This window comes from Pseudorasbora parva, chromosome 13 (assembly GCF_024679245.1).
Source record: "Pseudorasbora parva isolate DD20220531a chromosome 13, ASM2467924v1, whole genome shotgun sequence".
In the NCBI taxonomy this organism is placed as follows: Eukaryota; Metazoa; Chordata; class Actinopteri; order Cypriniformes; family Gobionidae; genus Pseudorasbora; species Pseudorasbora parva.
In genome coordinates this window covers 47,069,297-47,086,059 of record NC_090184.1, presented here as the reverse complement: position 1 = coordinate 47,086,059, position 16,763 = coordinate 47,069,297, and the positions used below count along the sequence as shown (strand labels likewise).

Below are 16,763 nucleotides of genomic sequence, written 5' to 3'. Positions count from 1 at the left end.
GGGGCAGACACTAACACACTCACAGACACGGGGCAGACATTAACACACTCACAGACACGGGGCAGACACCAACACACTCACAGACACGGGGCAGACATTAACACACTCACAGACACGGGGCAGACACCAACACACTCACAGACACAGGGCAGACATTAACACACTCACAGACACGGGGCAGACACTAACACACTCACAGACACGGGGCAGACACTAACACACTCAGACACTGGGCAGACACTAACACACTCACAGACACGGGGCAGACATTAACACACTCACAGACACGGGGCAGACACTAACACACTCACAGACACTGGGCAGACACTAACACACTCACAGACACGGGGCAGACACCAACACACTCACAGACACAGGGCAGACATTAACACACTCACAGACACGGGGCAGACATTAACACACTCACAGACACGGGGCAGACATTAACACACTCACAGACACGGGGCAGACATTAACACACTCACAGACACGGGGCAGACATTAACACACTCACAGCCACGGGGCAGACATTAACACAATCACAGACACGGGGCAGACACCAACACACTCACAGACACGGGGCAGACATTAACACACTCACAGCCACTGGGCAGACACTAACACACTCACAGACACGGGGCAGACATTAACACACTCACAGCCACGGGGCAGACATTAACACACTCACAGACACGGGGCAGACACCAACACACTCACAGACACGGGGCAGACATTAACACACTCACAGACACTGGGCAGACATTAACACAATCACAGACACGGGGCAGACATTAACACACTCACAGACACTGGGCAGACATTAACACAATCACAGACATGGGGCAGACATTAACACAATCACAGACACGGGGCAGACACCAACACACTCACAGACACGGGGCAGACATTAACACACTCACAGCCACTGGGCAGACACTAACACACTCACAGACACGGGGCAGACATTAACACACTCACAGCCACGGGGCAGACATTAACACACTCACAGACACGGGGCAGACACCAACACACTCACAGACACGGGGCAGACACCAACACACTCACAGACACGGGGCAGACATTAACACACTCACAGACACGGGGCAGACACTAACACACTCACAGACACGGGGCAGACACTAACACACTCACAGACACTGGGCAGACATTAACACACTCACAGACACGGGGCAGACATTAACACACTCACAGACACTGGGCAGACATTAACACACTCACAGCCACGGGGCAGACATTAACACACTCACAGACACGGGGCAGACACTAACACACTCACAGACACGGGGCAGACATTAACACACTCACAGCCACGGGGCAGACATTAACACACTCACAGACACGGGGCAGACATTAACACACTCACAGCCATGGGGCAGACATTAACACACTCACAGACACGGGGCAGACATTAACACACTCACAGACACGGGGCAGACACTAACACACTCACAGACACTGGGCAGACATTAACACACTCACAGCCACGGGGCAGACATTAACACACTCACAGACACGGGGCAGACATTAACACTCTCACAGACACGGGGCAGACACTAACACACTCACAGACACGGGGCAGACACTAACACACTCACAGACACGGGGCAGACATTAACACACTCACAGCCACGGGGCAGACATTAACACACTCACAGCCACGGGGCAGACATTAACACACTCACAGCCACGGGGCAGACACTAACACACTCACAGACACTGGGCAGACATTAACACACTCACAGACACGGGGCAGACATTAACACACTCACAGACACGGGGCAGACATTAACACACTCACAGACACGGGGCAGACATTAACACACTCACAGACACGGGGCAGACACTAACACACTCACAGACACGGGGCAGACATTAACACACTCACAGACACGGGGCAGACATTAACACACTCACAGACACGGGGCAGACACTAACACACTCACAGACACAGGGCAGACACTAACACACTCACAGACACGGGGCAGACATTAACACACTCACAGACACGGGGCAGACATTAACACACTCACAGACACGGGGCAGACATTAACACACTCACAGACACGGGGCAGACATTAACACACTCACAGACACTGGGCAGACATTAACACACTCACAGACACGGGGCAGACACTAACACACTCACAGACACGGGGCAGACATTAACACACTCACAGACACGGGGCAGACATTAACACACTCACAGACACTGGGCAGACATTAACACACTCACAGACACGGGGCAGACACTAACACACTCACAGACACGGGGCAGACACTAACACACTCACAGACACGGGGCAGACACTAACACACTCACAGACACTGGGCAGACATTAACACACTCACAGACACGGGGCAGACATTAACACACTCACAGACACTGGGCAGACATTAACACACTCACAGACACGGGGCAGACATTAACACACTCAGACACTGGGCAGACATTAACACACTCACAGACACGGGGCAGACATTAACACACTCACAGACACTGGGCAGACATTAACACACTCACAGACACTGGGCAGACATTAACACACTCACAGACACTGGGCAGACATTAACACACTCACAGACACTGGGCAGACATTAACACACTCACAGACACTGGGCAGACATTAACACACTCACAGACACTGGGCAGACATTAACACACTCACAGACACTGGGCAGACATTAACACACTCACAGACACGGGGCAGACACCAACACACTCACAGACACGGGGCAGACACCAACACACTCACAGACACGGGGCAGACACCAACACACTCACAGACACGGGGCAGACATTAACACACTCACAGACACGGGGCAGACACTAACACACTCACAGACACGGGGCAGACACTAACACACTCACAGACACGGGGCAGACACCAACACACTCACAGACACGGGGCAGACACTAACACACTCACAGACACGGGGCAGACATTAACACACTCACAGACACGGGGCAGACATTAACACACTCACAGACACTGGGCAGACATTAACACACTCAGACACTGGGCAGACATTAACACACTCACAGACACGGGGCAGACATTAACACACTCACAGACACGGGGCAGACATTAACACACTCACAGACACGGGGCAGACATTAACACACTCACAGACACGGGGCAGACATTAACACACTCACAGACACGGGGCAGACATTAACACACTCACAGACACTGGGCAGACATTAACACACTCACAGACACGGGGCAGACATTAACACACTCACAGACACGGGGCAGACATTAACACACTCACAGACACGGGGCAGACATTAACACACTCACAGACACGGGGCAGACACTAACACACTCACAGACACGGGGCAGACACTAACACACTCACAGACACGGGGCAGACATTAACACACTCACAGACACGGGGCAGACATTAACACACTCACAGACACGGGGCAGACATTAACACACTCACAGACACTGGGCAGACATTAACACACTCACAGACACGGGGCAGACATTAACACACTCACAGACACTGGGCAGACATTTACACACTCACAGACACTGGGCAGACATTAACACACTCACAGACACGGGGCAGACATTAACACACTCAGACACTGGGCAGACATTAACACACTCACAGACACGGGGCAGACATTAACACACTCACAGACACGGGGCAGACACTAACACACTCACAGACACTGGGCAGACATTAACACACTCAGACACTGGGCAGACATTAACACACTCACAGACACTGGGCAGACATTAACACACTCACAGACACTGGGCAGACATTAACACACTCACAGACACGGGGCAGACATTAACACACTCACAGACACTGGGCAGACATTAACACACTCACAGACACGGGGCAGACACTAACACACTCACAGACACGGGGCAGACATTAACACACTCACAGACACGGGGCAGACATTAACATACTCACAGACACGGGGCAGACATTAACACACTCACAGACACGGGGCAGACATTAACACACTCACAGACACTGGGCAGACATTAACACACTCACAGACACGGGGCAGACATTAACACACTCACAGACACGGGGCAGACATTAACACACTCACAGACACGGGGCAGACACTAACACACTCACAGACACAGGGCAGACATTAACACACTCACAGACACGGGGCAGACATTAACACACTCACAGACACGGGGCAGACACTAACACACTCACAGACACTGGGCAGACATTAACACACTCAGACACTGGGCAGACATTAACACACTCACAGACACGGGGCAGACATTAACACACTCACAGACACGGGGCAGACATTAACACACTCACAGACACTGGGCAGACATTAACACACTCACAGACACGGGGCAGACATTAACACACTCACAGACACGGGGCAGACATTAACACACTCACAGACACGGGGCAGACATTAACACACTCACAGACACGGGGCAGACACTAACACACTCAGACACTGGGCAGACACTAACACACTCAGACACGGGGCAGACATTAACACACTCAGACACTGGGCAGACATTAACACACTCAGACACTGGGCAGACATTAACACACTCACAGACACGGGGCAGACATTAACACACTCACAGACACGGGGCAGACATTAACACACTCACAGACACTGGGCAGACATTAACACACTCACAGACACGGGGCAGACATTAACACACTCACAGACACGGGGCAGACATTAACACACTCACAGACACGGGGCAGACACTAACACACTCAGACACTGGGCAGACACTAACACACTCACAGACACGGGTGTCAGACACTAACACACTCACAGACACGGGGCAGACATTAACACACTCACAGACACGGGGCAGACATTAACACACTCACAGACACTGGGCAGACACTAACACACTCACAGACACGGGGCAGACACTAACACACTCACAGACACGGGGCAGACACTAACACACTCACAGACAAGGGGCAGACACTAACACACTCACAGACACGGGGCAGACATTAACACACTCACAGACACGGGGCAGACATTAACACACTCACAGACACGGGGCAGACACTAACACAATCAGACACTGGGCAGACACTAACACACTCACAGACACGGGGCAGACACCAACACACTCACAGACACGGGGCAGACATTAACACACTCACAGACACGGGGCAGACATTAACACACTCACAGACACGGGGCAGACACTAACACACTCACAGACACTGGGCAGACATTAACACACTCACAGACACGGGGCAGACACTAACACACTCACAGACACGGGGCAGACATTAACACACTCACAGACACGGGGCAGACACCAACACACTCACAGACACGGGGCAGACATTAACACACTCACAGACACGGGGCAGACACCAACACACTCACAGACACAGGGCAGACATTAACACACTCACAGACACGGGGCAGACACTAACACACTCACAGACACGGGGCAGACACTAACACACTCAGACACTGGGCAGACACTAACACACTCACAGACACGGGGCAGACATTAACACACTCACAGACACGGGGCAGACATTAACACACTCACAGACACGGGGCAGACACCAACACACTCACAGACACGGGGCAGACATTAACACACCCACAGACACGGGGCAGACATTAACACACTCACAGACACTGGGCAGACACCAACACACTCACAGACACGGGGCAGACATTAACACACCCACAGACACGGGGCAGACACTAACACACTCACAGACACTGGGCAGACACTAACACACTCACAGACACGGGGCAGACACTAACACACTCACAGACACGGGGCAGACACTAACACACTCACAGACACGGGGCAGACACCAACACACTCACAGACACGGGGCAGACATTAACACACTCACAGACACGGGGCAGACATTAACACACTCACAGACACAGGGCAGACATTAACACACTCACAGACACGGGGCAGACATTAACACACTCACAGACACGGGGCAGACATTAACACACTCACAGACACGGGGCAGACATTAACACACTCACAGACACGGGGCAGACACTAACACACTCAGACACGGGGCAGACATTAACACACTCAGACACGGGGCAGACACTAACACACTCAGACACTGGGCAGACACTAACACACTCAGACACGGGGCAGACATTAACACACTCAGACACTGGGCAGACATTAACACACTCACAGACACGGGGCAGACATTAACACACTCACAGACACGGGGCAGACATTAACACACTCACAGACACGGGGCAGACATTAACACACTCACAGACACGGGGCAGACATTAACACACTCACAGACACGGGGCAGACATTAACACACTCACAGACACGGGGCAGACACTAACACACTCACAGACACGGGGCAGACATTAACACACTCACAGACACGGGGCAGACACTAACACACTCACAGACACGGGGCAGACACTAACACACTCACAGACACGGGGCAGACATTAACACACTCACAGACACGGGGCAGACACTAACACACTCACAGACACGGGGCAGACATTAACACACTCACAGACACGGGGCAGACATTAACACACTCACAGACACGGGGCAGACATTAACACACTCACAGACACGGGGCAGACATTAACACACTCACAGACACTGGGCAGACATTAACACACTCACAGACACTGGGCAGACATTAACACACTCACAGACACTGGGCAGACATTAACACACTCACAGACACTGGGCAGACATTAACACACTCACAGACACTGGGCAGACATTAACACACTCACAGACACGGGGCAGACACTAACACACTCACAGACACGGGGCAGACATTAACACACTCACAGACACGGGGCAGACATTAACACACTCACAGACACGGGGCAGACATTAACACACTCACAGACACGGGGCAGACATTAACACACTCACAGACACTGGGCAGACATTAACACACTCACAGACACTGGGCAGACATTAACACACTCACAGACACGGGGCAGACATTAACACACTCACAGACACGGGGCAGACATTAACACACTCACAGACACGGGGCAGACACTAACACACTCACAGACACGGGGCAGACACTAACACACTCACAGACACGGGGCAGACATTAACACACTCACAGACACGGGGCAGACATTAACACACTCAGACACGGGGCAGACACTAACACACTCACAGACACGGGGCAGACACTAACACACTCACAGACACGGGGCAGACACTAACACACTCACAGACACGGGGCAGACACTAACACACTCACAGACACGGGGCAGACACTAACACACTCACAGACACGGGGCAGACACTAACACACTCACAGACACGGGGCAGACACTAACACACTCACAGACACGGGGCAGACACTAACACACTCACAGACACGGGGCAGACACTAACACACTCATAGACACGGGGCAGACATTAACACACTCACAGACACGGGGCAGACATTAACACACTCACAGACACGGGGCAGACATTAACACACTCACAGACACGGGGCAGACATTAACACACTCACAGACACGGGGCAGACATTAACACACTCACAGACACGGGGCAGACACCAACACACTCAGACACGGGGCAGACATTAACACACTCACAGACACGGGGCAGACACTAACACACTCACAGACACGGGGCAGACATTAACACACTCACAGACACGGGGCAGACATTAACACACTCACAGACAAGGGGCAGACATTAACACACTCACAGACACGGGGCAGACATTAACACACTCACAGACACGGGGCAGACACTAACACACTCACAGACACGGGGCAGACATTAACACACTCACAGACACGGGGCAGACACCAACACACTCACAGACACGGGGCAGACATTAACACACTCACAGACACGGGGCAGACACCAACACACTCACAGACACAGGGCAGACATTAACACACTCACAGACACGGGGCAGACACTAACACACTCACAGACACGGGGCAGACACTAACACACTCAGACACTGGGCAGACACTAACACACTCACAGACACGGGGCAGACATTAACACACTCACAGACACGGGGCAGACACTAACACACTCACAGACACTGGGCAGACACTAACACACTCACAGACACGGGGCAGACACCAACACACTCACAGACACGGGGCAGACATTAACACACTCACAGACACGGGGCAGACATTAACACACTCACAGACACGGGGCAGACATTAACACACTCACAGACACGGGGCAGACATTAACACACTCACAGACACGGGGCAGACATTAACACACTCACAGACACGGGGCAGACATTAACACACTCACAGACACGGGGCAGACATTAACACACTCACAGACACGGGGCAGACATTAACACACTCACAGACACGGGGCAGACATTAACACACTCACAGACACGGGGCAGACATTAACACACTCACAGACACGGGGCAGACATTAACACACTCACAGACACGGGCAGACATTAACACACTCACAGACACGGGGCAGACACTTACACACTCAGACACGGGGCAGACACTTACACACTCACAGACACGGGGCAGACATTAACACACTCACAGACACGGGGCAGACATTAACACACTCACAGACACGGGGCAGACACCAACACACTCACAGACACGGGGCAGACATTAACACACTCACAGACACGGGGCAGACATTAACACACTCAGACACGGGGCAGACACTAACACACTCACAGACACGGGGCAGACACTAACACACTCACAGACACGGGGCAGACACTAACACACTCACAGACACAGGGCAGACACTAACACACTCACAGACACGGGGCAGACACTAACACACTCACAGACACGGGGCAGACACTAACACACTCACAGACACGGGGCAGACACTAACACACTCACAGACACGGGGCAGACACTAACACACTCACAGACACAGGGCAGACACTAACACACTCACAGACACGGGGCAGACACTAACACACTCATAGACACGGGGCAGACACTAACACACTCACAGACACGGGGCAGACATTAACACACTCACAGACACGGGGCAGACATTAACACACTCACAGACACGGGGCAGACATTAACACACTCACAGACACGGGGCAGACACCAACACACTCAGACACGGGGCAGACATTAACACACTCACAGACACGGGGCAGACACTAACACACTCACAGACACGGGGCAGACATTAACACACTCACAGACACGGGGCAGACATTAACACACTCACAGACAAGGGGCAGACATTAACACACTCACAGACACGGGGCAGACATTAACACACTCACAGACACGGGGCAGACACTAACACACTCACAGACACGGGGCAGACATTAACACACTCACAGACACGGGGCAGACATTAACACACTCACAGACACTGGGCAGACATTAACACACTCACAGACACGGGGCAGACACTAACACACTCACAGACACGGGGCAGACATTAACACACTCACAGACACGGGGCAGACATTAACACACTCACAGACACGGGGCAGACATTAACACACTCACAGAGACGGGGCAGACATTAACACACTCAGACACGGGGCAGACACTAACACACTCACAGACACGGGGCAGACACTAACACACTCACAGACACGGGGCAGACACCAACACACTCACAGACACGGGGCAGACACTAACACACTCACAGACACGGGGCAGACATTAACACACTCACAGACACGGGGCAGACATTAACACACTCACAGACACGGGGCAGACACTAACACACTCACTGACACAGGGCAGACACTAACACACTCACAGACACGGGGCAGACACTAACACACTCACAGACACGGGGCAGACATTAACACACTCACAGACACGGGGCAGACATTAACACACTCACAGACACGGGGCAGACATTAACACACTCACACACACGGGGCAGACATTAACACACTCACAGACACGGGGCAGACACCAACACACTCAGACACGGGGCAGACACTAACACACTCACAGACACGGGGTAGACACTAACACACTCACAGACAAGGGGCAGACATTAACACACTCACAGACACGGGGCAGACACCAACACACTCAGACACTGGGCAGACATTAACACACTCACAGACACGGGGCAGACACTAACACACTCACAGACACGGGGCAGACATTAACACACTCACAGACACGGGGCAGACACTAACACACTCACAGACACGGGGCAGACACTAACACACTCACAGACACGGGGCAGACACTAACACACTCACAGACACGGGGCAGACATTAACACACTCACAGACACGGGGCAGACATTAACACACTCAGACACGGGGCAGACATTAACACACTCACAGACACGGGGCAGACACTAACACACTCACAGACACGGGGCAGACATTAACACACTCAGACACGGGGCAGACACTAACACACTCACAGACACGGGGCAGACATTAACACACTCACAGCCACGGGGCAGACATTAACACACTCACAGACACGGGGCAGACATTAACACACTCACAGGCAGACATTAACACACTCACAGACACGGGGCAGACATTAACACACTCACAGACACGGGGCAGACACTAACACACTCACAGACACGGGGCAGACATTAACACACTCACAGACACGGGGCAAACCTTCATTGCTCTGGTTGGTGTAGCGCTATCCTATCGCATGCAGAGGGAGTTTGACAGACAGCCGTTTATCCCGCCCCTCGGATTGGGCCTTGTCTAGTCCCATGGAGTGAAGAGAGGATGGAGGAGTGAGGAGAGGATGGAGGATTGAGGAGAGGATGGAGGAGAGGAGTGAGGATGGAGGAGTGAAGAGAGGATGGAGGAGTGAGGAGAGGATGGAGGAGTGAGGAGAGGATGGAGGAGTGAAGAGAGGATGGAGGAGTGAGGAGAGGATGGAGGAGTGAGGAGAGGATGGAGGAGTGAAGAGAGGATGGAGGAGTGAGGAGAGGATGGAGGAGTGAGGAGAGGATGTAGGAGTGAAGAGAGGATGGAGGAGTGAAGAGAGGATGGAGGAGTGAGGAGAGGATGGAGGAGTGAAGAGAGGATGGAGGAGTGAAGAGAGGATGGAGGAGTGAAGAGAGGATGTAGGAGTGAAGAGAGGATGGAGGAGTGAAGAGAGGATGGAGGAGTGAGGAGAGGATGGAGGAGTGAAGAGAGGATGGAGGAGTGAGGAGAGGATGGATGAGTGAAGAGAGGGTGGAGGAGTGAGGTGAGGATGGAGGAGTGAAGAGAGGATGGAGGAGTGAGGAGAGGATGGAGGAGAGTGGAGGAGTGAAGAGAGGATGGAGAAGTGAGGAGAGGATGGAGGAGAGGAGTGAGGATGGTGGAGTGAAGAGAGGATGGAAGAGTGAGGAGAGGGTGGAGGAGAGGAGTGAGGATGGAGAAGTGAAGAGAGGATGGAGGAGTGAGGAGAGGATGGAGGAGTGAAGAGAGGATGGAGGAGAGGAATGAGGATGGAGGAGTGAGGAGAGGATGGAGGAGAGTGGAGGAGTGAAGAGAGGATGGAGAAGTGAGGAGAGGATGGAGGAGAGGAGTGAGGATGGAGGAGTGAAGAGAGGATGGAGGAGTGAGGAGAGGATGGAGGAGAGGAGTGAGGATGGAGGAGTGAAGAGAGGATGGAGTGAAGAGAGGATGGAGGAGTGATGAGAGGATGGAGGAGTGAAGAGAGGATGGAGGAGTGAGGAGAGGATGAGAGGAGTGAGGATGGAGGAGAGGAGTGAGGATGGAGGAGTGAGGAGAGGATGGAGGAGAGGAGTGAGGATGGAGGAGTGAAGAGAGGATGGAGGAGTGAGGAGAGGATGGATGAATAAAGAAAGGATGGATGGAGGAGTGAGGTGAGGATGGAGGAGTGAGGAGAGGATGGAGGAGTGAGTAGAGGAGTGAGGAGAGGATGGAGGAGAGGAGAGAGGAGTGAGGAGAGGAGTGAGGAGAGGATGGAGGAGTGAGTAGAGGAGTGAGGAGAGGATGGAGGAGTGAAGAGAGGATGGAGGAGTGAGGTTTGATCACCTTTATCCGTCACCTTCAGCCAATAGAGATGGAGCTCAGCTACAGGTCAGTGGCATCACAGTGCCCACATTATTGACTTCAGTAAAGCAGCTCGATCTCTAATAGGAATTATCGGTAAAGTGTCATAACAGTGGACAATTAATAACAAATAAAACGGAAAGCTGTGTCCAGAATGAATTTGGCGTAATTTAATGAATCATAAACATGTTTGAGTTGGTAATTCATTAAACCTGCTGATTTATAAGAGCCTTTTATTACTGACGTCCGTATTTGTGGGTTATGTCAGTATAATATCATGAGCGGTGTGTTTTAATGCACCGTGTCAGACCGTCCCATCCCAGTTTCAGGCGTTCCACCCACAGGAAGATGCATTTAATATTAATATTTATTCCACAGAAAGATGCATTTAATATTAATACTCACAGAGGGGCACAGTTTGGCAAGCCATTTTGACTTTTAATCATTCCCAGGATATTAATTATTCATAACCATTCAATTTCCACTCGTTAAAATGATCAAGTTTGATATCAGGAATTACACTTCCACTAGTTAGGATGTTCTTTCTGATATCAATTTAACTTCAGATATCCAAAAGGGCTTTCTGACTAGTAACATTCATGATATCAGAAATGAACATTATCACGACTGATAATCGAATTATTTATATTTTATTAGCAATTTAATTGTTGATCTGATCTTAAGACCACGCAATTATTGATATCAAAAATAAAGGTTACTAGTGAGAATTGTATTTCCGATGTGTGAAAACTAATAAGAAATCAATCATTGATATAAACAAGTGAATTTGAACGGCAGCCTATAATGTTCAACTAGTGGAAATTTAATTCCTGATATCAAGAATGAACATTATTGACTAGTGTAAATAAATATTCAGACGTCAGTGATGATGTCACTGTCATGTGATCAAATATACATATATGTTCACCCACAGCATTGCTGATTTTATTTGAATGGCTCATTTGTGGTGAAGGAAACAACAGGACTGGTACAGATCCTAAAAGGACATTAATTTATTGGATATAAAAGCCCACAGTACATTAAAACAAAAGCAGGCAGATGCAGGTGACAGACAGATGTGTGTCCATTAAAGCGTCGTACAGCGCCACCTTTCTTCTGCATGATGTATTGCACCTGCGGAGTCAGTGGCTGACGTGCTTTAAAGTGCTAGCTTTACCATAACAGTACCGCAACGATTACACACCAGCTTAACATGTACAAGAAACTAGCAAAACATTTGGTTACAGGCTTCCAGAACACACACACACGATCTGTGACATGTGAACAAGTGCATTAACTCGTGCGTAAACCGTTCTGAGAGTGAGTGTGTGAAAGTGAAAATCTAATCTTACAGATTAAGCAACTAAAAGAAATGGTGGAACGCAAAAGATCAGAATTGCACACAGCACGTGTCCTTCAGGAAAAACATTGATTACACACATGCGCACACACACACACACATTAAAATCATCATTAATAACATGTAAAAAGCTCAATTTAATCATCTAAAGTGTCTCCTTTATGCGCTCACATTGATATGATTAGTATGATTTTACTGACAAGAATAAAGAGGGAATTAATCCACACACTAACCAGGTAGTAGGACGCGCGTCCCTAAAGCGCTCCGTAAACGCGGATCAAATCACAACATCATAAACATCATAATAAACATAAACATAAACATCATAATCATCATAAACCGGCAGAACACACTCCAGTCCGAGGTAGCAGAGCCGGCAGAATCCTCCAGATCCCAATCCGTCAATCGCAAGCCATTCCTAAATAAGGCCATGTTAGAGACGTCTGCCGTGACTATAGTGCATACAGCGCGTGTGTGTGTGTATGTGAAGGGTGTGATTGTGTGTGAGTGGGGTGAGTGTGTGCGCGGGTTGTGTGTGTGTGTGTGTGTGTGTGTGTGAGAGGTGTGAGGGGTGTGATTGTGTGTGAGGTGTGAGTGGGGTGAGTGTGTGCGCTTGTGTGAGGGTGGGTTGTATGTGTGTGTGTGTGTGTGTGTGTGTGTGTGTGTGTGTGTGTGTGTGTATGTGTGTGTGTGTGTGTGAGAGAGGTGTGAGGGGTGTATTGTACGTGTATCTGTGAGGTGTGTGAGTGATCAGCACCATTTAATTTAGACGCTACATTTAAAGGCGCTTCATGCGATTACAAAAACGAGCACACACTCATATCTACATGATGCTCCGGGACAGACGGATTGGTTAATTTAAAGCATGTCTGCTGCTACAGTAATAAAGAGAATAGTGCACAATCGTGTTCAAATCATACGGTCAGTGTTAGCGACGGTCAGTAATCAACAGATTCTCAGAAAGTGACTGTGTGAGGCTTTGCATTATACTCCGGTGTTAAGGTGCCCTGCGTGAAACCTGATGGTGAGTGAGCTGAAGGCACTGGAGATCGGATCGGCCGACACCGAGGAACCAGAACTCAAGAGGACCAGCAGAACCCCTACGGATCCTCCGACCCGATATGGATCTCACATGTAGGACAGGCGTTTGGCCGTCAGGAACTCCTCCAGATGGACCGCTCCGCCGCCGAGGAGCCCGAAGGCCGGGAACATGGTTCCGGAGCAGTGCAGCTGGCGCTCGTACAGGCAGCGCATGGAGTCGGCATCATAGAAGAACACACGGCCGGCCTCGCAGTCCAGACAGACCCCGATCCGGGTCGGAGCCGGCAGAACCCGGCCGCCGGGCTCAGAGGCCGAGGCTTTGGGGATGAAGAGCCGGCCCATGCCCACAGTCAGCAGGGTGAAGGGCTGAGAGATCTCGAAACAGGCATCCTCACTCCCACTGTCGTGCCCGCTGTCCTGATCATACCTGTGGGAACGGGTCAGAACAAACACACACTGAAGGAGCAGACCCGAAACATCACAAACATTTAACAAACACACACTGAAGGAGCAGACCCTACTCATCACATACAGGACATTTAAACAAAACAGAACGGACTAACGATTGTAATGCTCTACTGGGTGGTTGCCCTGCTCGCTTAATAAACAAACTCCAGCTGGTCCAAAACGCAGCAGCTCGAGTTCTTACTAGAACCAATAAACCTGTCTCCGCCGTGATACTTCAAACTTTTGAATATTGGGCTCTAATATGATTTCTGAGCTGTTGTGTGTCCAGAATAATAATCCTCCGCTGTGTGTTAATAGGCCAGAGGAGAACTGAGTCTGGTTTCTCTAAGGTTTATTTTTCTCCATCATGCCCTGATGGAGTTTCGGTTCCTTTGGTCGCCTTTGGCTTGGCTTGCTCAGTTGAGGACACTAACATTATGATCAGAGTTATTCAACTAAATATACAAATATAATGAATTAATGAGGTCTTATTTAATTCTATAAACTCTAATACTGATCTGCCAACATTGTCTCTCTCTGATAAATTAAAATAAGCTGATAACATCACTGTTTACTCCAGAACGACTGTACAGCCCAATCTAATTCTGCTGCAGTATTGTCCTGTTTAACACTGAAGCTGCTCTGACACAATCGGCGCTGGAGAAGAGCGATATACAGTCTTGTTCAAAATAATAGCAGTACAATGTGACTAACCAGAATAATCAAGGTTTTTCGTATATTTTTTTATTGCTACGTGGCAAACAAGTTACCAGTAGGTTCAGTAGATTCTCAGAAAACAAACAAGACCCAGCATTCATGATATGCACGCTCTTAAGGCTGTGCAATTGGGCAATTAGTTGAAAGGGGTGTGTTCAAAAAAATAGCAGTGTGGCATTCAATCACTGAGGTCATCAATTTTGTGAAGAAACAGGTGTGAATCAGGTGGCCCCTATTTAAGGATGAAGCCAACACTTGTTGAACATGCATTTGAAAGCTGAGGAAAATGGGTCGTTCAAGACATTGTTCAGAAGAACAGCGTACTTTGATTAAAAAGTTGATTAGAGAGGGGAAAACCTATAAAGAGGTGCAAAAAATGATAGGCTGTTCAGCTAAAATGATCTCCAATGCCTTAAAATGGAGAGCAAAACCAGAGAGACGTGGAAGAAAACGGAAGACAACCATCAAAATGGATAGAAGAATAACCAGAATGGCAAAGGCTCAGCCAATGATCACCTCCAGGATGATCAAAGACAGTCTGGAGTTACCTGTAAGTACTGTGACAGTTAGAAGACGTCTGTGTGAAGCTAATCTATTTTCAAGAATCCCCCGCAAAGTCCCTCTGTTAAAAAAAAAAGGCATGTGCAGAAGAGGTTACAATTTGCCAAAGAACACATCAACTGGCCTAAAGAGAAATGGAGGAACATTTTGTGGACTGATGAGAGTAAAATTGTTCTTTTTGGGTCCAAGGGCCACAGGCAGTTTGTGAGACGACCCCCAAACTCTGAATTCAAGCCACAGTACACAGTGAAGACAGTGAAGCATGGAGGTGCAAGCATCATGATATGGGCATGTTTCTCCTACTATGGTGTTGGGCCTATTTATCGCATACCAGGGATCATGGATCAGTTTGCATATGTTAAAATACTTGAAGAGGTCATGTTGCCCTATGCTGAAGAGGACATGCCCTTGAAACGGTTGTTTCAACAAGACAATGACCCAAAACACACTAGTAAACGGGCAAAGTCTTGGTTCCAAACCAACAAAATTAATGTTATGGAGTGGCCAGCCCAATCTCCAGACCTTAATCCAATTGAGAACTTGTGGGGTGATATCAAAAATGCTGTTTCTAAGGCAAAACCAAGAAATGTGAATGAATTGTGGAATGTTGTTAAAGAAT

General features: G+C 49.8%; 1 protein-coding gene across 4 annotated transcripts in view; it reads right to left on the bottom strand.

Moving 5' to 3' along the window:
- Positions 1 to 13,016: 13,016 nt before the first annotated feature.
- trim36 (tripartite motif containing 36) overlaps positions 13,017 to 16,763 on the bottom strand; it is a 39,280-nt gene continuing 35,533 nt past the window's right edge. For all 4 annotated transcript variants that reach the window (XM_067414625.1, XM_067414626.1, XM_067414627.1 and 1 more), the window contains one exon: positions 13,017 to 14,846. In XM_067414625.1, the coding sequence (XP_067270726.1) occupies positions 14,507 to 14,846 (340 nt within the window). In that variant the 3' untranslated portion in view covers positions 13,017 to 14,506. The remainder of the gene's footprint in view (positions 14,847 to 16,763) is intronic.